A 20700-nucleotide genomic window follows, 5' to 3' on the forward strand; every position below is an offset into this window, starting at 1 on the left:
ATTTTAGCGGGACCTGGGAAATTGTCAAAAAAGGAGATGCACCTTCTACTTCTGTTTTGATAAATCGGCATTTTCTCTTGAATTCTGACAACTTTTTAGATGTGAAAATCTTATTATGTCATACTGAAATACAAGGCCATGGTTGTAAATCCTGCAGCTGACAAACTTTGCTGCTAGGAAAGAATGGAGCCAGTGGGCATGAGAGTATGAAATTCAGACAGGGAAGAAATCTGCGTGTGAATAGTATGTGATTTTACACATTGCACCGATCCCCATAGACAAGGTAGCATTCTGACAAGAGAAAGAGGGATTTTTGGAGAATGTGAAGATGGAGGCTAGATGGATGCCCACTGGAGAACCTTGAGTTGCACCAGGAGAATATTTCAGGGAGGATCCGTATTACTCTTCCTTCATCATTGGTTATCAAGATTAATGGATAGGCTGGTAAAAGCCAAAACCACTCAAGCATTAGAGATTTCTTCCAGAAAAGGTTACCTTAACGTTCTGGTCTCGGCTACCATAGTTTTGGTAGAGACACCAGCCTTGATCTATAGTGAAATACACTGGGCAGCTGTTGAAAGTGGAATACAGCTTTTTCTTGGAACTTTTCACATAAAATGACCCACCCTGCTGTCTCTCTGTACTGCAGCTATTTTTGTTAGAAGAGATGAGAGAGAGGAAGTATGATGGGTATGCCAGGGCCATCCAGAAGGCATGGAGGAAGTATGTGGCCAGGAAAAAATATGTACAGATGAGAGAAGAAGGTAAGTCATAACTTCTGATGACAGGTGTTTCACACATGGTTCCACAGACAGAAAGAGTGCCACAAGAGAGGAAGGAGAAATCTCCCTCTCTACAGAACAAACTGTTGCATTGCAGATAATTGTCTGTGAATGTCTCCAAATTGTTGGACCCCCACCACTGCTGAGGCTGGCTGCTCTGCATGCATGGATTTCTTGGACAACCCAGTGTTCTGCTCTCAAAGCCAGACTGAGTAGGACAGAGATCAGAGATGTTCTGGGGTAGTGAAAAATAAGTAGCTTCCCACAGTTATCTAGGACCTAGATACAGTTCTGTAGATGATGCAAATCCATCCAGGGACCGTAATGCTCAGTTGCATGTGTGACCTGGGTGACGTTAAGGCACAACGTTCTGAGTTTTCTTAGTAGAGTTAATCTATTTTCCAGCAATGAATGAGTGAGAAATTGCTTAGTTCCAGAAGCGCTCCTGATTCATCAGAACTGTTGAGCTTGCCATCAGTGTATTTCATTGGAAATGGATTTAATAATCACATGGATCCTTATGCAAAGGATTAGTAGCAGTGCTTCACTATTTTTTCCATATTATAAATAATTTGGTTATCACTTCTTCCCAAAAAGTTCTGCTTGAAACAGTTAGCTCTTTCAGATCACGAGTTGAGAAAATTTAGTAAGTGCTATTAATCAATGTTTATTTTTGATATTTAAGCATCAGATCTATTGCTGAACAAGAAAGAAAGACGACGGAACAGCATTAACAGGAATTTTGTGGGAGATTACATAGGCATGGAGGACCATCCAGAGCTACGCCAGTTTGTGGGCAAACGGGAGAAGATTGATTTTGCAGACACCGTAACTAAATATGATAGACGGTTTAAGGTATGTTTGAGAGCAACAACCACTGATGATTAGTTCTGCTAGGGAGTTACAGATTTCTACCATCCTTTAACAGAAACTCCACCACATCAGTGTCCTACCATCTAGGATACCAGCTTGGAGAAAAATGACTTAAAAGACCCATAGGGAAGCAGTCACCGCGTGCGGTCAGAACATGGCCATTAGCAAACCTGTTGTCTCAGGATGAGGACTTCATGGGACTTGCTGGGCACAAAGCGATGTTAGGAAATGGAAAACAAAGCTACTTCTCTGTCCTATGCAGTCTGACTCTAGGGTCTTGCGATTAATCACATCAGTATTTTTTTTCCCTTGAGCCAAAGACTGACAGTATTGCCCCAGATCACAGTACATTCTGCTTTTGGAACAGCACCGCGACGTTAGTGCATTGATCTTTGCATAGCTGTGTATTTTCAAACAATTTTGTGTTTCAGAGCGTGAAGCGGGATCTTGTCCTCACTCCAAAGTGCATATACCTGATCGGGCGTGAGAAGATAAAGCAGGGTCCAGAGAAAGGACAAGTGAAGGAAGTCTTAAAGCGAAGGATGGAAGTGGAGAGAATTCTTTCTGTTTCTCTAAGGTCAGTACCGTGGAAATATCTTTCCATTGACAGATAAATTTGTGTAGGACAGGGGAAATAAGTTGATTGATGGAGGGTGAATTTCGTAAGCTGTATTAATTGAATCTTGTAAACAAAGAAAGATGAAGCCTTATTTTCAGTCCCAGCCCTGGTAAGTATGTTATAGCAATGGATGTTTAAGGACAGAACACAAATGTTTTCCAACTAGTCGTTAAAATGTTTCACTTACACCAGGTCTGGCCTACCTTAAAGTGTATTCTGTCCAGCGTATATTCACCACGCACAAGCAGGGTCTAGTAAGTTTTGGCTCAAGCTTGTATCCCAGAAATAATTCTTACTTACAGAAGTACACCTTGTACATATCCGCTGCTCCCTGAAGGGGTGTTCTCTCTCTGGTGAGCTACTAAAACCTTTATTTCTAGTTGGATTTCACCTTGCTTCTGCTGACTGATTGTCAGGCTAATCCCAGATTGCAGGAAGTTTCCGAGGTGTCCACACAGGGCTGAGAAACCCAGTTAGGTCAGCGACAACTGGAGAACAGGGAGAAACTGCCCACAAGCCCCGTGGATTCTGGCATGTATTGTTTCACCCCTTGGAAGAGGAGTGAACAGTGTCTCTGGAAACCTCTGCATTTGTTACTGCAGTTTATTGGAGCTGGTAGAGGACTGTAATTTAATACAAAAAAATACCAATCCAGGGCAACAAGTCTACTCTAAATATTGAAATAAATGACTATTTTGACACAACACAAGTCTACACTTGAGTGCTGTGTATTGATAGTAACCACGAAGGTTTTTTAGTATATGCTTATAAAACCTTCCCATTAGCATAGCCAGCAGTCTTCTCACAGGCATTATCCAGGACTTAAAACCAGCAGATTTCACATTTTTGCAGAATTTTTCACAGCCATTTCAAGACTAGGGAAAGGTCTGCAAGCTGTGTCTGCTGCCAGTGCTGTTTTCAAAACCTGTGGTTTATTTATCATACGTCTTTGTAATGGAAGTCGCAACAGAACAACTGTAGTGGATCCGTAATGAGTGGAACCTGTCGTCTTTGTTGTGCGCCAGGTTTGGACGGTGCCCTTTGCAAACCCTGAGCAGGTTGCAGCCAGACACGCTGGAAGGATGGAAAGCTGCTACCCTCCTCTCACAGGAGCTGACAGTTACAGGGAACCTTCTGAGCCAAACCTGAATGCCTTTAGTTCAGAGGAAATCTGTTACATTATGTCTGATAATGTTTTGGACTTAGCTTATTGATTTTGCTTTGTTGTCCAAAGCATTGGGGTTTGCATATGCTAAAAGTAGGTTCAGAATTATAAGCTATCAAACTGTCCAGGTGTTCCTCCAAAACCAAACCCTAAAGAACCTAGTGGGGCAAGAGGGCTTTTCCCTGTTACCATATTACTGTGGTTCTGAGTTCAAAATGGGTCTTCTTCAAGGAATCCCTTAACTCTCTATTGAAGTGGCTCAGTAGTAGTACAACACTGGCTGCAGAGGCTGTAAAAGTTACCGCTTCTCTTGAATCTGAGGTATCTCTCAGTGATGAAAGCCAGCGCTTGTAATATTTAACAGTCTTCAAATAGTAAAAACAGAGTGAAACCTTTATTTGGTACATGTATTACCTACTATGTAGTTTTTTGGGGAAAAAAAAACGCAACAAAAACCCCCAAACAGTTTTTCAGATGTCAGGCTCAAAGTGAAAATTGTATGAGCTCTAACTTGCATTCTGTCATGTGTTTTCAAAAGAAAGGTTCATTGTCCCTATATATTTTTATATATATATATATATATATATTCTATAACTCTAAGATAGTTGATTTCTGATTAGTTTTGAAGTGAATCTCAACCCTCTGCACTGGAAGAAAATAATTGCAGTAACATTCTTCATGAGCTTATCCAGAATGGCTTTAGCTCTATTCTGTATTGCAGAACAGAGCCTCAAAGTTCTGTAAGTTCCAATTCTTATTTGTACTATTTTACATGCAGTATTCAATTTTAACTAAATCATTACAGAATAAAATTATTTTAAACAGAAAGGGGAGAGAGTATAACTGGATTCTTGCATCACATTCTAAACAATCTCTCTCAAGAAACCCCTGTGCAATTTATCGATGTAAGCTTGTATCACTACACTTATGCATAGTAAAGGCAGATTAATTAGCATTATTGACATGTATGAACAGCAATTAACACTACATAACAAGTTAAATTACTGAAGGAGGTGCACTTTAAATTGCAAAATGCCCAACTTGGAATTTAGTCAGGGTACCGAGACTGGCAACTTATACTCTCATGGAAACGTTCTTGTGCTTTTAGGAACAATAAGTAACTGAGCTTTATAACTATCTGATAAGGAGCGACATCCTAACAGCGTCGTGAAGTCAGACTCTGCTAAATCAGCAAAAACAGGACCACTGACGGGATAATAGTTACTGTAGGTCTTGAGCTTTTCCTGTACATCTCATTCAGAACCTGGCTGAGGCCCCAGATTTGCCTGACGATAGGAAAGGGGGGCGATGCTCTTACTCTGCTTTTACAGGTTTTGTATTGCCATTTTGAACGCTAATGAGGTATGTTTGTAGGTTCATATGCTCTTTTTCAAATTATGGGGAATATTCCAGAATTTGAAAGGAGGTTACGGAGTGCACAGGTAGACAGACGTGTAGAACAGGTAGTGGTACGACTCATCCTTCACCTTGTGGGTCAGAATTGTATTTTAATACCAACAGTCAAGAGCACCTCTAGCAGCACTATGAAGCTGTCTTTAATTCTGCATAAAAAGGTACTTACAGTCTGTAGAGGGAATTGTAGCCTTCAGTCACCAGATGGAAGGTGGGGGTCAGAAGTTGGCTCTGCCTCCCCCTTTCAGATGTACAGTCGACAGCCAGGCAGGGCAGCTGGCAGAGAAGGGGATGAGCGTGCTCAGAGCAGAAAGCTATTGATTGCTAGGTAATTAGGATCAGAAAACAGTGATGAGGGCAAATAAACCTAATTTTATCTCTGAGGGTGGAGGCTTTTTTTTTCCCCCGCCCTGAGCTGAATATTCTTTGAATTCCTTATGTGTTGTAATGAATTTACTTTTGGAATTACTCTGAAATGATGGAGCAATACATGCATAAGGTTTAGGTAAGGTATCGGTGCCTCCTTCCTGTGGTGTATTGCTATGCAAAGCATTGAAAGCTCTTTCTTAGTGACAGGTATGGCACTTTGGCTGGCGCTGCACCTGGCTGCCCAAGCCACCTGCCTGGCTTTCCACAGCCCTCCCCACCGCAGTGCAGCCCCTCGCACTTCAGAGTCACACACGCCGTTTCTTAGGAAAAACAATGAAAACTTGTAATGAATGTTAATTCTAAATCCAACAAGATTTGTAAGGTCTAAATTTCTCTAGAGAGAAATGCAAACTGTGAGTGCCTTCTTCATGAGTAGGTGATATCTAACATATTGGAATAAATTGCAATTATAAAATAGGATTTTGTGATATTAGTAGTAGTAGCAGCAGCAGATTGACCCCCAGCATTGACAAAAAAGCAGAGCAGCTTTGCCTTCAGACTCCCTGCTGCGGACTAAACAGCCATGAAAAGGAGCCACACATTTTCTGCCCGGAGGACTTAACAGTATCTAACTAATGCTGCTTTCCTCCGTGGGTCTGCTCCGTTTGGTGCAGTGCCACACGGGTGATGCGGTGGTTGCTTCGTGAGAAGGTTCTCAGTTCCCAGCTTTGCACAGCTGTCAGAGCTCCTGTGCTGCCTCTCCTCCCAGCCACAGTTTTCTACGCTGGCTACTGCTCAGGTAGCTGCACGGGGACACGGATAAGACCTTGAAAAGCAAGGGAAGCAGAAAATTATTCTACCAGGAAAGGGCAGGAGATGGATTGTAGCGCGGGGGAAGGAACAGAAAACGTGTGTGAATAAAAAGAGGGAGGGGCAGAGGGAAGGCTGCCCCTTCTGACAGCACAACAATGGTAATTTGATTTAAACTGGTTATGAAATCACACATGAAATTTAGAGGTTTCTTATCACTTCTAGTCCCCTCCCTCTGTGGTGACTCTGCCGCTATTGTCTTGTGTCTGATGTAGCATTGTGCTCCCATGCAGTGACCTGGTTCCGTAAGGTCGTCCAGGACCGGCTGCAAGGTGCAGTTAGTGTGCTGTGGGAGCAGCACGTGGAACCAGAGCATCCTGTGGCTGCTTCTGTGCTATTCCAGTCAGGAAGTAAGAGGGGAACCCACGGCTTCCATATTTTCAGGTCTTAGAGTTTTATTTGGAAAGCTTTGTTAATACCTCTTTGTAGAAAGGATGCAGAAGCAGGCAGGCACTGGTGTAGCTGTAGCTCAGAAGTATGCCAGCGGGCTGTTGGAAGGAAGGAGGCTACACGTACAAACAAATGACAAGCATGCTGGAACAGTGGCAGTCTTGGCTGGGACGTGGCATAACTGCTTTTACAGTGGGGAGTCTGGAAGGGCAGAAGTCAGCCTTGCAAACGACCGAGGTGGATGTCGTTTTCTGTGCTTGGCAGCATCTTCAGCAGGTGCAGACAGGAGTCGATCCCAACGTGGCAATGGAACCCAGCCGGTGGGTTTTCTACTGTGTTAAACCAAGCTAAAGCTTCCAGCTCTTACTCCAGATTTACCTGCTTGGGTTTCAGTGTTCAGTAACCTTCAAGTTGCCAATTTGCCTCTAATCACAAGTTTTGCCATTATTGAAGAGGGAACTTTAACAGCACATGTTCTTTTACTAACAGCAATTACTGAAAAATGACTGCCTAGTATACCTGTCCTTCAAGAAGGATTGTTTCACATACTCCATTATGAAGTCCTGAAAAAACCTCAAACCTGTTCTCAGAAAGCAAGCCTCTGTAATTAATACTGCTTGGAATTTCTTATGTTTTTAAAAAATTAACCATGACTGCTCTGCAAATGTCATTATAATGCTGGCTGTATTTGCTGATGAAATCTTAGTATGAATGGTATATGCTCTGATTTCTTTCCAGCACAATGCAGGATGACATTTTCATTCTACATGAACAGGAATATGATAGTTTGCTTGAATCAGTCTTCAAAACGGAGTTTTTAAGCCTCTTATCAAAACGATATGAAGAGAAAACACAAAGGAAACTACCTCTGAAGTTTAGCAATACGTGAGTTATGGCTTTTTTCAATGGGCTTTTAAGAATAAATAGTTTTGTTCTTGCTGCTAAGGCAAATGAGTGCGTGCTAGGTGTTGAGCTGCTGACGCTGTGCTTTGTTTGAAAATAGTAAGAGGCAGCACAGTGTAAAAATCTCTGTATGTGCAAGGAGACCAGACTCTCTGATTAGCTCGTCGGAGTAGTATGTTAGGATTGTACCGGGGCCGCTTTCCACTGCCTGTGCATAGGAGGGTTGCCTTCATGCTACTGAAGAAGGGGCTGCAGCTTTGTGCTGGAGAGCAGCTGGGTGCCAGCAGAGCTGTGCCCCCCCAGCAAGGGCCGCACGATGGATGTGCAAGCAAGCACCCCGTCTGTGCTGGCTGCTCTTCCCCTCTTCCTTAGCCTTGACCGAGGTGTGGATGCAGCACAGCGAAGAGCTTGAAAGACAATGCTGGAGCCGTAATGTAACAACCTGGAATTCTGAAGTCTATTGTGGGGACAGAGGACTGCAGGGTGAAAGGATAATTCTAAAGGAGCCTCATCAAGTAAATGATCTGGGGAACAATTTTTAGAAACAAGCTTGAAAAGCTACAGAGAGTTTGATGTGCATTTTAGCTGTAAGGACATGCTGGAAACTATCCCGACAAACATGGACTTCTGTTAATACTCCTACCTGTTAAGATTAGCAACAACAGGCCTTGGATTTGTATGTTCATGTGATTTCCTTAAAAAACCTGGAAGAATTATAAAAGGGAACATGAGATGATTATTTTGGAAAGGGTGTAGGAGGGCAACAGAAGTGTGGAACATTCCTGTAGTACAATACTCCTGTACACAGGGACTCCAAAGCCAGTACCAGGAGTAAATTTTTTGTTCGTGTAAGATGTAATGTATTATACTTCGGGGTCTTGCCCAAAAACCAAACCCTAATTTCCTTAGCTTATATCCCAGTACAGTTCAGAGCAGATGAATAGTGTGGAAGTGCTGGGGAAGAACAGATACGTGTGTTGTGTGCACGAGCACACGTGGGAAAAAATTTAAATTGGAAAGATTGAGGGATGTGTATACAAAACTGTTTACTCCCAGCACATGACCAAAGCCCACTCCTGAAGCATATATTGCCATGTATATACATATATATGTATAGATATACATCTAATGGGATATACAGAGAATGTTTAGGAATAGAGCACTTCACCTTGCTTCAGCAGAACCTGCTGCAGAGGCAGTCACATCCGAAGGCAGGCATAGATCTTTTACTCAGATCTTTGTGCATTTTTCTTCAAAACTCACTCTCCATCCTCTGCAGGGCATCTTAAACCACCTTTGAGCAGCTCTACCAGGAAGTTTAAAATGTCAATTAAGAACAACACTTAAAAAAGCATGAAAAAAAAGAGATTTTATTAGGTGGTTTATGTCAGCTAATCACTCGGGGAATACAAATTCTCGATCTAAGCTTTTTTCTAATACATTTCTAAGTTACCTGGTGCCAAGTGATACTGTCCTGATTTCACACGGAAATGCTTTCTGGTTTTTTTTTTCTGTTGTTGTTCATGTGCTTACATTAGACTTGAAGTGAAGCTGAAAAAGGAGAGCTGGGGGCCCTGGAGCAGTGGTGGGTCTCGACAAGTGCAGTTTATGCAAGGCCAAGGAGATATAGCCATTCTCAAGCCAAGCAATAAAGTGCTGCAGATCAGCATCGGACCGGGGCTACCAAAGAATTCCCGTAAGAATGGTTGACTCTCTCCTTGCTCACCTCTGGACTCAGCATGTTCTTTATTATTTCTCTGTAACACTTAAAATTTATAACGTGGGTGGTCTTCTAATGACGCAGCAGAATTCCTTGCTGCTCTAGTCGTGCTGGAATTTTGTTACTTTCACTATATACCCACTGTTCCTGAAATGTCTGAAATGCTTTGCCCTGCAGTGAAAGAAATGAGGGCATTTAATCATGTGACGTAGTGCAGATGGCACAATTAGCCAAGCATTTTAGGGAAGCCTTTCGCTCCGCTCTGAGCTCCCGCAGTCCCCACAGTCTCGCTGCTGCACACAGGGCTGCACCAGGACGGGGCGGGTTGCAATATGACGGCAGGGAGCCTCTGTGTATCACCAAATCTGACCGAGCTGCGAATGTATCAGCCTCTCTGCTTTCGTGTCCTACCTTCTTCTCATACCAATTGCTGATCAGGAACAGTACAGTGAGAGGTACTGCTGTGCCAGCTATATGTGGAACCGTAACAAAGTTCAAAGCTAATGGTCTTTTGGGCCTCATGGTGTCTTGGGACAGCTTTATTTTATGTTCTGGGGCTGGACCGGATCATAAAAGGGAGAATATTTCTAGGTCATCCTTGTTGTGCCTAAAGCTGTAGAGAACAAGCTGGCCAGCACGGCAGGAGTCAGAGTCTGATCACAGAGCAGGGGTCTGGCAGCCAGCCAGCCGTACCTAATTACTGTAATTGTGAAAGGGTAACAACACCTTGCTGGTTTCTTTTAGGTCCTACTAGACGGAACCTTACCCAAAGTAGAGGGTATTCCAACAGGTCTCAAAGTCAGACTTACCCCATGAGAGCCGCGCCACCTCCTCCTGGTAAGTCCCCTCAGCCTCAGGCAAAAACAAAGGGCCACATTCAGGCCACTTACTTTGCTCTTGCCATCTGGTAATTTTTACCCATTAAAAAAATCATAGTAAAGGTTTAAAATCCTCTTTGAAAGATCCTGTCTGGAAAACATACATGGTAGGCAGTTTAGGAAGTGTACTGTTGGAGGCTGCAGACCATCAGCCAGGTGTCCCAGCAGAGCTGTCCTGGTTATTGGGGATGCTGGCACGTTCAGCCACGTTGTATGAAACGCTGAATCTAAAACTAACCCTGTAGCCTTCTGCACTTCCCCGTCATGGGTAAAAGCTACGCACTTACCAAGCCGTAGATTCTGCTCTGCCGTGAAATTGCTGTCAGTGCCGTGTTTGTGTTTCATTGTCCCACCGTTAGCTAACAACTCGTGTGTGCCGGGGGCTGAAATGTACCCCCGGTGCCGGCAAGCAGCATGGCTTTTTCTGCACGGGATTGATGTCATTAGGGTGTTTCACTTCTGCCCTTGAGAGATATGATTAATTTAGCCTGTGAACTCAGAGAGAAAACAATATTCCATTGACCCAACATTTCCCAAGTGGGTTTTTTTTTTTCACTTACACTCCCAGAGTACTTTTTTTAACAAAGGGTTCTCTTTCAGTCAGCTGCTGTTTGTTGAGAAGCACAATGCTAATGGTGTAAGTTGGGTGTGCAACCAGTCTTAGTCACCAGATTAACTAGAAAATTCCCAATCCTCATAGCTGTTATGAGTCAAACTCAGGACTGCATGATCTGCAAGAGCTGCTTGTAGTAAATTGGGCAATTACAGTAGTTAAAGTGAACCTGCCTGCAAACACAAGAGTAAATACTCATACAGAGCGAGTTAAAGGAAGGAAAGGCTGATCTAATACTTTCAGAAGCTCTTTCAGCAGTTCCACAGCTACCTGAAAAAGACAGAAGCATTGGCTGAAGAAGCTTTGTGCCCGCAGCCCAAACCCAAACTTGCCTCACGTGGGTGAGGTAGTTTGGATGTGGATTTGCACACAAGTCCAGGTCACCGGTGGATGCCCGTGCTTGCCGTAGGGCCTCTGACCATTTATCCCCCAGTGCTTATGACACTTCTGAGCGGACACATCAACAGAGAGTCCAAATTGACATGTAACATGGTTGTAGCATTTTTGTGGGTTGGTTGGTTGGGTTTTTTCCTCCTTCTAAATTCAAACTCCTCTTTAAAGTAGCCAGTTATAGCTGGAAAAATAAGATTGACGATAGGTATTACAAAAGAATTCCAGTTAGACTGTCCAGACTTTCAAGGAGTGTGATTTGGGCACATTCCTCCTTGAAAGTCACAAACAATTCTCTCTATCCTGCTCTCCCAACACGGGGAAGTTACACTGTTGTCCTTCAGCATTTGAAAAGTGTTCTGCTGTTTTCACATCCGTTTTGAAATTAATGCACCAGTAGCTGAACAAACTGTTCTGTATATGTTCAGGATTAAACAAACCTTTGTTTATATTACCATAATGTATGTGCCATACTAGCTTGGGTCCCAAAGTGAGTTTTATGTACAAGTTATGACTACTTAAGCTCTGCCACACTATCAAGAGAGTATCAGAAGCAACGAGCAGCTGGTGGATGCAGTAAGGCTTTTCCCAGTGCCATGATGATGAATTCTCCTCTCTGCACAGCTATTCGTTCTGCTAATTTTCAACAGGCATAATCATAATGGAAAAAGGAGAGCATCACTCGCAGCATTAAGCAATCTAATTTCTGATGTAACTATAGCTCCCATTTTATTCAGTAGGGGTTTTAGGAATGTAAAACATGTTGAATTGAGCTCCTTAGGCCCTGACATCCAAGAGGCTCAGACATGGGGGGGGCGGGTATTTCACATTCAAATTAAAGCCATAATTATTTAAATGCATTTACCCTTGTCATCACCTAGAAAACTCAAACTCCTTTTGAGCTATCAAAGTAGCAAGGCTTTTTTTAAAAAAAAAAACACCCCACACCATTACAAAAAAACCCCCACACAGTGAAAAACCAACCTTGCTTGTGAAAATATACAAATATTTGCAGCAACTTAAAAACCAGTCTACCCAGTATTCAGGGAGTTGGGCAGAATTTGAACTTAAAAAGAAAAAGAGGCCCCCAGCAATTCTAGCTAGCTTTAGATTAACCCATATCCGGATAAAATTTTATTTGCAGTGTTTTAAACAGAGGTGTGATGATTACATGCTAGCTAACATTAATAAGGTCGAATTCAGCTGGGAGCTAATCCTCTTGCTTGTTTGTAGCATTCAGGGCACATGTTTCAAACATGAAGCCAAAATAGATCGCCAGCAGACCCAAAACTGCGTGTAAATCAAACTTGCAAGATTTCAACATTGTTTTGTTTTCAGGTTCCTTGATAGCTCACTGACACAAAGGAAAAGTTACCTTTCTTGAGCAGTAGTTCAGACTGCACGCGTTCACACTTTTATTTACTTCCAGGTCAGCAGCAAAATGGAGTAATAAACCCCCCCGAGTTTGTAGCACTGCCCCATGTCGCAGGAAACCAACGGGCCAGCCAGAAAAACCTGTATACAAACATGACACGACCGACTTTACCACGGCAGCTCTCAGGAGGATCAGGCAAGATTTCACAGCAGCCAGAAAGCTTGGATTTCCTGAAAGTGCCTGACCAAGGAGCAGCCGGGTAAGATTTTTACATCAAATCTGAGAAATTTGTGTAATAGCTTCACACACTCAAACTGTCCATGACTGATAACAACCTTATGTTGTGTACACAGATGACCAGATTGTTCTCTTGAGTTGTACTCAAAGGTGTCATCACAGGATTTCAAAACACATATTCTGTTGTAGGCCTTTAGGAACGAGGGTGAACCAGTTCTAGTTTAATATCTGAAATTTGCATGGTACCTTCTATTTAAAGATATTAAGACACTTGGCAGGCTGTCTTTTCCTTCTGGTTTAGAGACCATAGACAGCAGATGCCCAGAGAAGCTGGCCAGCAGTCCCATTTCAGCTGTGACTCCTGACCCACCTACCAGACCTGTACTTCTTTTTAGGAGGAAGGCTTGGCAGCATGACATTCAGGATTACTTCAGCATCTTTTGGACTTCTAAGCTGCAGCCTTGCAGAACATGTTACGATGACGATTCTAGAAGATTAGCGAGTGGGCAGGTCTTGCTGTTGTAACTGGGCATTTCCCAATAGCCAAGAGTCAAAAGCATCAAAACAATCACCAGCAGCAGCAGAAAGATGGACCCAAGAAATCATGGGCTTAGTAGAGGGAAGCAGAACAACTCTGAAACCAGCCGCTCCAGATCCTGACTGGAAGCCCAGAAGCAGGCAACCCCCCCGATTTGTGGAAATCATGAAGACAGGAGTCTTCTGTCAAATATTTATGGGACCTTAGTGTTCCAGAACGTTAAAGGCTGTGCAAAATGTGAAGTTTTTCAATGAATGAACAGCTTCTACTTTAACTCAGACCTTATAATCCACTGTCTTGAAGAACACTAGTGGAGCCTTACTATAGTGGGAATTTAAGTTCCACTTAATGTTCAAAGACTGGGGCCTATTCAGCAATTCTAGAAAAAAAAAAGAAAAAAAAATACTGTGGTTTTGAATAAGCAGTTTGTGTTTGTCCTTGCTGATGACTTCCCAGTTGTGTGATTTAATTCTGATGTAACCAAGTCTCAGAGAGTTGCTGTTAGCAACAGCTGGTTGTCCCAGAGCACATTAAATCAGCTAGGGAACCTACAGTAGCAGATAGAATAAAAACGCACTGTGGTGAGGTGTGATAACTTCGCATAGTAATAGCTGGTGCAGGCACAATTCTGTAGTCCGCAGCTCTTTGAGTAAATGTACATGATAAATACCTCCTTGTTTAGCAGAAAAGCCGTATGTACGTAGAACGAGCCATCGTTCTTACAGCTCACCACCTACATTACTCACTGAGGGGAAGAACAAGAGGAAATTTGGACTTTTCCTGCTAAGAACTCACTGTTTGCAGGTCCTTGGTTTATAGCAGTGCAGGGCCCCCCGCAGATGCTTTCCCCCCGCCATGGGCTCTCTCTTTCCCTCCCTTCCAGCACTGTCACCCCCCCCCCGCAGCCAGCCAGCCCCCATAGCCCCAGCACGGGCACCAGTGCGCTTGACTTTGCACCAGCCCCTGACTAGCTCAGCCAGCCTGAGCCTCTGCTTCCCACAGCAGCTGAGGCACCATCCGTCCCCTGAAGGTGAGGCAGAAGTAAAACCACAGACGCTGCTGTAGTAAGAATGTTGCCTAAGGAGTTGCCCGGGTATCTCAGAATCTCCCAGGATGCCATTCTAGCACGGCACTCTTTCACCCTTATCCTAGACTGCCCACTGCAGGAATGCAGCGGCAACGTGCCACATTCAAAGACTGCTGTCGTTGCTTACTAACACTTTAAAGCTCTCGTGAGTGATACTTTTTCTGTGAGCTGTCAGCTGTGGCTGACAGCGCATCGTTTTGCCAAACGTTGGAAGAGAGCTTGCGCTTGGGATGTGCTGGGAGAAACCAAGAGTAAGGCAAACTTCCACCAAGTTTCCACCTGACCTTCTGCAGCCCCTTAACGTACGTATTTGCCCTCAGCCCTGGAATATTCGGAGGGATGAGATAGGACAGCTCAGTCGCCTTCTCCAGTCATCTGCATGGACGGGGTTCTTAATGGCAGCAGAAAATGACTTCTTTTTAACCGTATCAAGAGCATCTTTTTGTACCAGCAGCCCCTTCCCAGCTGTCAGGCAGCAGACAGGCTCCTTAGCAGAGGTTCTGCTCTGACCTCAGCGTTCCTTAGCGTGTGAGATCCACCTGGCTGCCATACGCAGTCAGCATACCACAGCGCTGCTTCCAGAGAGCGTCAGGCACCTCACAGAAGACAGTGAGCATACTCAGAACGGACAGATTTTTCAGTATCAAAAGAAGGGCGCGGTGTGCCTAGTAAGGGCTTTCTGGTTCCTGAACACACAGAGCAGAGGCAGTCAGCCCCCCAGCAAAATTAGGCACGTCCAGAGTATGTTTTCAGGTGTACCGATGGCCGTTGTTTTTCCCCACTGTGCACCAAGTGTCAGCCGTAAGGTACCGTAAGCAGATTTAGAGCATTTTTCTGGTTTAAGATTGGTCTCCATATAAAAAAGAAATTAAGAACAAGTGGCCACTACTACTTATTTTAACGATTTCAAAATTTGAAGCATGTGCTAACACTCTCAGATGCATTTCCACACCTTTAAGTGGTGAAATTTGTCATTGCATGTCAACCTACTCTATGAAAGCTGTTTTGCTAGTATTAGACATCTACACCGAGTTGAAACTGCAGTTCATGTAACAACGACAAAACCCCTAAGCCACAGGCTAAAGCCATTGCGATTTCTGTCAGAGAGCTGCGACTGACACATGCATTACTGTGAAACGTAGCAGCCACCCCGTATGTCACGAGATGGGAACTATCACGTTGGATTAAAAAGATCAGCTACATCATACCACAGTTCCTGATGCCACAGGTACACACCAACAACCCCATCTGTTTCAGTCTTAGGAGTTTACAAGGATGATTAGCACACATTAAGGCTTCTGTTAGTTACCATTCAAAAAAGCAATTATGATCTATGTAGTCCATGGAAAGGGAAATAAACCCCAACCAACAGAACACACAGGGTTAGAGCACTGCCTGCCCCCTAACCGCTGTATGCTCGAGGGCTAGAAAACATCTCACCACCAGCCACAGCAGTAACGGCAACCAAAGCGGGTCTGGGACAGGCACCCACCGCTCCCCTCGGGGTGGGTTTTGTGGAAATCACACTTCTCTACAGGAAGCCCCAAGTAAGACAAACGAGCGCTTGGTGGCAGCTTACGATTCAGAGGAAGGAGGTAGGGAGGGAAGAGGACATCAGGGAGTGAGGGCGGTTTGGTTTGTTCTTTTGGTTTTGTTGTGGTTTGGGGTTTTTTTTCTGAGCAAGCCACAGCTGTAGGCAGCATGCAGCAGCAATACGGACGCTGCTGTGGAAGGTGAGGGAACCTCTGAAGAGGGCTCAGCAAAGTAATAGTCTTAGACCTTAACATTGCAATGTATAAGCTGCTGCCTGTCTAGTACACACTGCGAGTTCGTTGAATTGTGTCTTCCTGAAGTGTAAAAGAGTATTTTTGTCAGAAATAGTGGAAAGGGCCCACTCCGAGGATCATTTCAGGTGGGCACTGAAATAAGCAGTTAATAATTTGATTCTGCATAGGTGTGACTTCCGAAGGCGGTGGGCTCGCCTAGGGCCGGGAGCATTCTGGCACAGGGTGTTCAGCGCGCAGGCAGCAACCGCTGCAGCCCAGCTGCTGCCGGCACTGCCCGGCGCTGGGCATCTCCCAGCAGGTGGTGCTGGGGCCGTTTGACAGCCCGGTTTCCCGGCAGAAGCGGGCACGGGAGCGCTTGGCCAGCAGCCTCGGTGAGCAGCTCTCGCCGGGACGGGTGGGGGACAGCTTCCTGGGGGTACACGGTGGGAGCGGGGCACCCCAAAAGGCACAAACCCACAGCTGGGGCTGGGGGCTCGCCCCGCTCCCACACCCGCACCGGTGGGCAGCGCCCACCCCCTGCCGCAAGGCACAGCCCAGCTTTGCCTTTCCTTGCGTGCCAGGCAGGAGCAGGAGCGTGGCACGGAGCCCAGGCGGGCAGCAGGGCCAAGGCCAGCACCATGCCTTGACCTGGCAGCTTGGTCGCTCGTTATCTTGACCCTGCACGTAGTCCCGGGGACGGCAGCGTGCTGGGAGCCACAGGGATCTTTTTGCACAGAAGCCCACGCACGAGTGAGTCTGTGGAGCAGCACACGGCACCGCTGTAGCCAGCATTTGATTTGCCTCATAGCAATAGCTCACCATCCAGTCCTGCCAGCAAGGCAAGCTGTGTTTGTTTTCCATCACCTTCCCAGTGCCTGCACGCTGGTGGCACCCTTGGCCAGCACAAGCAGCGGGGACCCAACTGGACCAACCAGTAACCCAGCCAACCTGGCAAACCATTTACCACGTAGCTCGGCTCCCAAAGGCAGGCTATAACAGCCAGGCCTGCAGAGGATGGCAGCAGCAGGGATGCCCAGCAGCCTGCCCTGTGGTGCCATTCCCAGCATGGCGATCCTCAAGTTTCTCCAGTACATTCAGCACTATGGAAAACAAACGTCCCAGGGTTTTACAGCAGCAACAAACCAAAAGCAAAAGCTGCAAGGCTGTCTTCCTGAGCATTTATCAGCACCTTTAGTAACCTACTGAAAAGAAACAGTATGACTGCGTTCAGCAGTGGGCTAGATAACTTTTTCCGTGACTTTTCTTCAAAAGGGAAAGCTCTAGTGTTCCCTGTACACAAGGAGTGAGCTAGAAGAACTGTGAATTTAGTATTTGAAAACCACAGCCATTATAAATCTAACCCTTAAAAATGGTATTCAAGTTTAGCAAAGCTGCCTGAAAAGGCTGCAGTACTATCACAGCTTCAATTTCTAACAGTCTTTAACAATCCAATGTAAGCCTGAGGTTAAAAAACAAAAAAAACCAAAAAAACCCAAAAAAAACCCCAACAGCAAAACAGCATGCTCTCACCAGCAAAACATCTATTTTAACATGTTCTTGTTCCAGTGCAGTTGCAGAAGAGCTGAGCTCATTTTCTACAGATTCTTTTCTTCCGATACCCAGGGCTAGGTTTCACGTATCTATCCCGAGCAAAGCCGATACGTGCAGAACACCAGGAGAGAATCCCCTCTCCCAGTCGACATGTTTGGAACTGAAACGTCACTACAACCCCGTAGTTCAGGGCTCGCCTTCTGGGGCAGGTCACTACGCAGACTTAGACCTAGACAGAGATACACTGACAATTAAGTAAGTCTAGGACTTTGTGTAAAGTAACCGTAAAGCTTTTCTGCAAGAGCTGTTTACTATTATTATGGAATTACCTGACACAATCGCCGTTGTCTCCTCCACATTGCTGGCGAGAGTTGTAATCGTTCAGCAGCTTTTTAAATTTATTTTAAACTGACATATCTCATCTAATACCTGTTCTCTCTTCCAGCCTTTATTAGCTGATGCACTGGCAAAATGCATTCCTTCCCTCTTTCCCCTTCCCAAGCTTTGGAGTGGTCACAGCTGTGACAAAGAGTTTGTGCAGCATCTCCCCTGCTGCTTCAGAGTTGACCATAACAGAGCAAGTCCGTAGATGGACCTGGAGTCTGAGGCAACTTAAAAGAGATGCAGTCTCTCTTACAGCTTAGTCACGAGAATGGTAAAGTAGCAAGCCTATGAGCTAGAACTTTGTTTTTAATGCTAGAAACTAAATCCCTGGTGAAGTTGGTGACGTTGGGGCACGGGGAAAGACAGACTAAGCTGTTTGGATGCAGAGATATGCATGAACTGCATGTGCACATTTGTTTACATATTCCAGCCCGAGCACTAAAATGTTTTCTGTGCATTTGAACTGCCGTTAGGTACCTAGAAATGGCAACTCTGTCCCTTTCACAGGGAAGTTTTACAGCGCTAGTTTAAATTATTTTAACGTTTAAGAGAATCCTTTTTCCCTTGGTCTGTGATATTCTTTAAAAATCAGTTCATTAGGACAGAGGACAGGTAAAGCTTTGAAGCACACCACATGCGGTTTTTTCTCCCATTAGCGTTCGCAGGCAGACGACAAACCGCCCCCCCCCCAGCTGGAGGAAGGCCTAAGCCACAGCCAAAACCTAAGCCTCAGGTACCGCAGTGCAGGGCGCTGTACGCATACGATGCTCAGGACACAGATGAACTCAGCTTTAATGCCAACGACGTGATCGACATCATTAAAGAAGGTACGTAGAGAGAAAAGGATCCGTTACTCAAGTACAAATCTTGAAGACACGCTGTCCCAAGTAGTTAAGATGTGACTTTTTAAGCCACCCCACATTATCTTCCCTTATGAGGCTTGCCAGTTCCTATTATAGCTCAGGGAGCAGAGAAGCCTCCACACCAAACCTGTTCACTTAAAAGCACATTAGAGACAGATTAATGACTTACTCCTCGGTAACTGCAGATCTGTAAATTTAGTTGAGAGAGTAATTCTGCCACAGCCTGTAGCTAAAAATTAGCCTAAACGCAGCTATAGCGCAAGACCCAAAAAGCAATAAAGCAGTTCAACTCTTTGGGCCCCCAAAGCAGCCTCATGAGGCACGGTAACGCAACCAGATTAGCAAGCTCCGCTTCTCCAAATCATTTCTCCTCAGTCCTTCGCAGAAAGGCTCTCACCGTGCGGAACAGCTTGGCAAGGCTGCCTCGGGAAGTACACAGAAAGGTTTACAGAACCTCACCACTTACTTTGCTTTGTCGCAGATCCTTCTGGCTGGTGGACAGGAAGACTACGAGGGAAGCAGGGCCTGTTTCCCAACAATTATGTCACCAAGATATAAGAAACTGTCAGACAAAAATTGGCATGAAGTTACCAGTAGTTGAAGATGTCTTCCCTTGCCTTCAGGACCCTGTTCTTGTGAGAGCTGGCATTCTCAGCAGTACTTTCACCGGTAAAGTTGTAGATGAGCAAGAAGAAAGTGACCCACAGCGCCGACTTTGATCTTTCATCTTGGGAGCATACAGCAATGGACATACCGACTGATTATTTATTATATTTAAACCTGGTTTTAACACCTAGTAAGTGAAGAACGCTCAAACCTACCATCTTCCTGAAAGAGGAAGGTGCTTTGCAGTCTAGAACCAGGGACTTTGAAAGGGGTGTATTTAATAAGTGCCTTCAGCTAAATATTGGTAAACCTTTTAATTATCTACTGAAGATAATGTTAAATGCACATTTCCTCTAATGCACATCAATCCGGGGAACACGTTAAGTATGCTGCTACACGTCAAGAAGATTTAGGCTCATTTGAGATGTTACCATCTATAAACCCACTGTGATGGTATATTTAATTCTGTACAGAGTTGTAATGGAACTGGTTTGTGTTTGCTGATGCGTTTAGGGACTCCAACGGGCACTACAGGAAGTTACAACAGAAATCTGTGTAGTGCTGTATGCTAAACAACGTTACCTTCAAGATTTATATTATAATATGGCTGGCCCATGTTGGATTTATGTTTAATGCTCTACCTGTTATAAGAAGTGTCTTTATGCAGAGCTGTACATTTATAGAAACAGATCATATACTGTATATAAAACATGAGTATGATAGAAACATGTATGAATGTATAATGTAGTATTCCACTGTTCTTATTAAGTAGTTCTACTAGAATTTTTATGCCAGGTACTTACAGATTATGCACTACTCCTTTTAAATGGCAAAAGCAAGCGTTATTGCTCAGTTCCGATTGCCTCCCACACCAGAGTGGCTGCTCCTTGCCATACAGTTATCAGCATTCATGCTTTGCCTTCTGAACCTCCATAAAATAAACCACAAGCAGCAGTCAGCCGAACAGGTCTGTTCTCCGTGCAGTTTGTTTGCAGTTACGTACGCACACAGATCCATCCGCAGCGCCTGCTGGCTTTCACTGCACCGCCTGCTTGAAGAGAAGAATCCCCTTCCTTTGCTCCAAACCAAACCATTTTCACCACAGCTAAAGTGCTGTGCATTACACGTTTCCTCATTAGGAGCAGTTAAGAAAACCTGCATACATTAAGTGGAGTAAGCTTTCAGATACAGCTAGAAGTCTTGGATCCCCTCCCTCCGAAACCACTGCGCCCGAGCCTAAGTTAGGCATGCTTGAATTCCATGGCTGAACTCTAGAAGCTAAAAACTAGGGCCTCAGTCCAGGGGGAA

General features: G+C 44.7%; 1 protein-coding gene across 1 annotated transcript in view; it reads left to right on the forward strand.

The window, feature by feature from the left end:
- MYO1E (myosin IE) overlaps window positions 1-20356 on the forward strand; it is a 92947-nt gene extending 72591 nt beyond the window's left edge. Inside the window, 10 exon segments of the mRNA XM_055808054.1 lie at window positions 650-764; window positions 1468-1637; window positions 2087-2232; window positions 7220-7366; window positions 8923-9080; window positions 9849-9941; window positions 12415-12619; window positions 18580-18604; window positions 18606-18750; window positions 19268-20356. Of these exon segments, the coding sequence (XP_055664029.1) occupies window positions 650-764; window positions 1468-1637; window positions 2087-2232; window positions 7220-7366; window positions 8923-9080; window positions 9849-9941; window positions 12415-12619; window positions 18580-18604; window positions 18606-18750; window positions 19268-19344 (1281 nt within the window). The 3' untranslated portion in view covers window positions 19345-20356.
- The last annotated feature ends 344 nt before the right edge of the window (window positions 20357-20700 follow it).

Source organism: Falco peregrinus, chromosome 1 (assembly GCF_023634155.1).
Source record: "Falco peregrinus isolate bFalPer1 chromosome 1, bFalPer1.pri, whole genome shotgun sequence".
NCBI classification, from domain to species: Eukaryota; Metazoa; Chordata; class Aves; order Falconiformes; family Falconidae; genus Falco; species Falco peregrinus.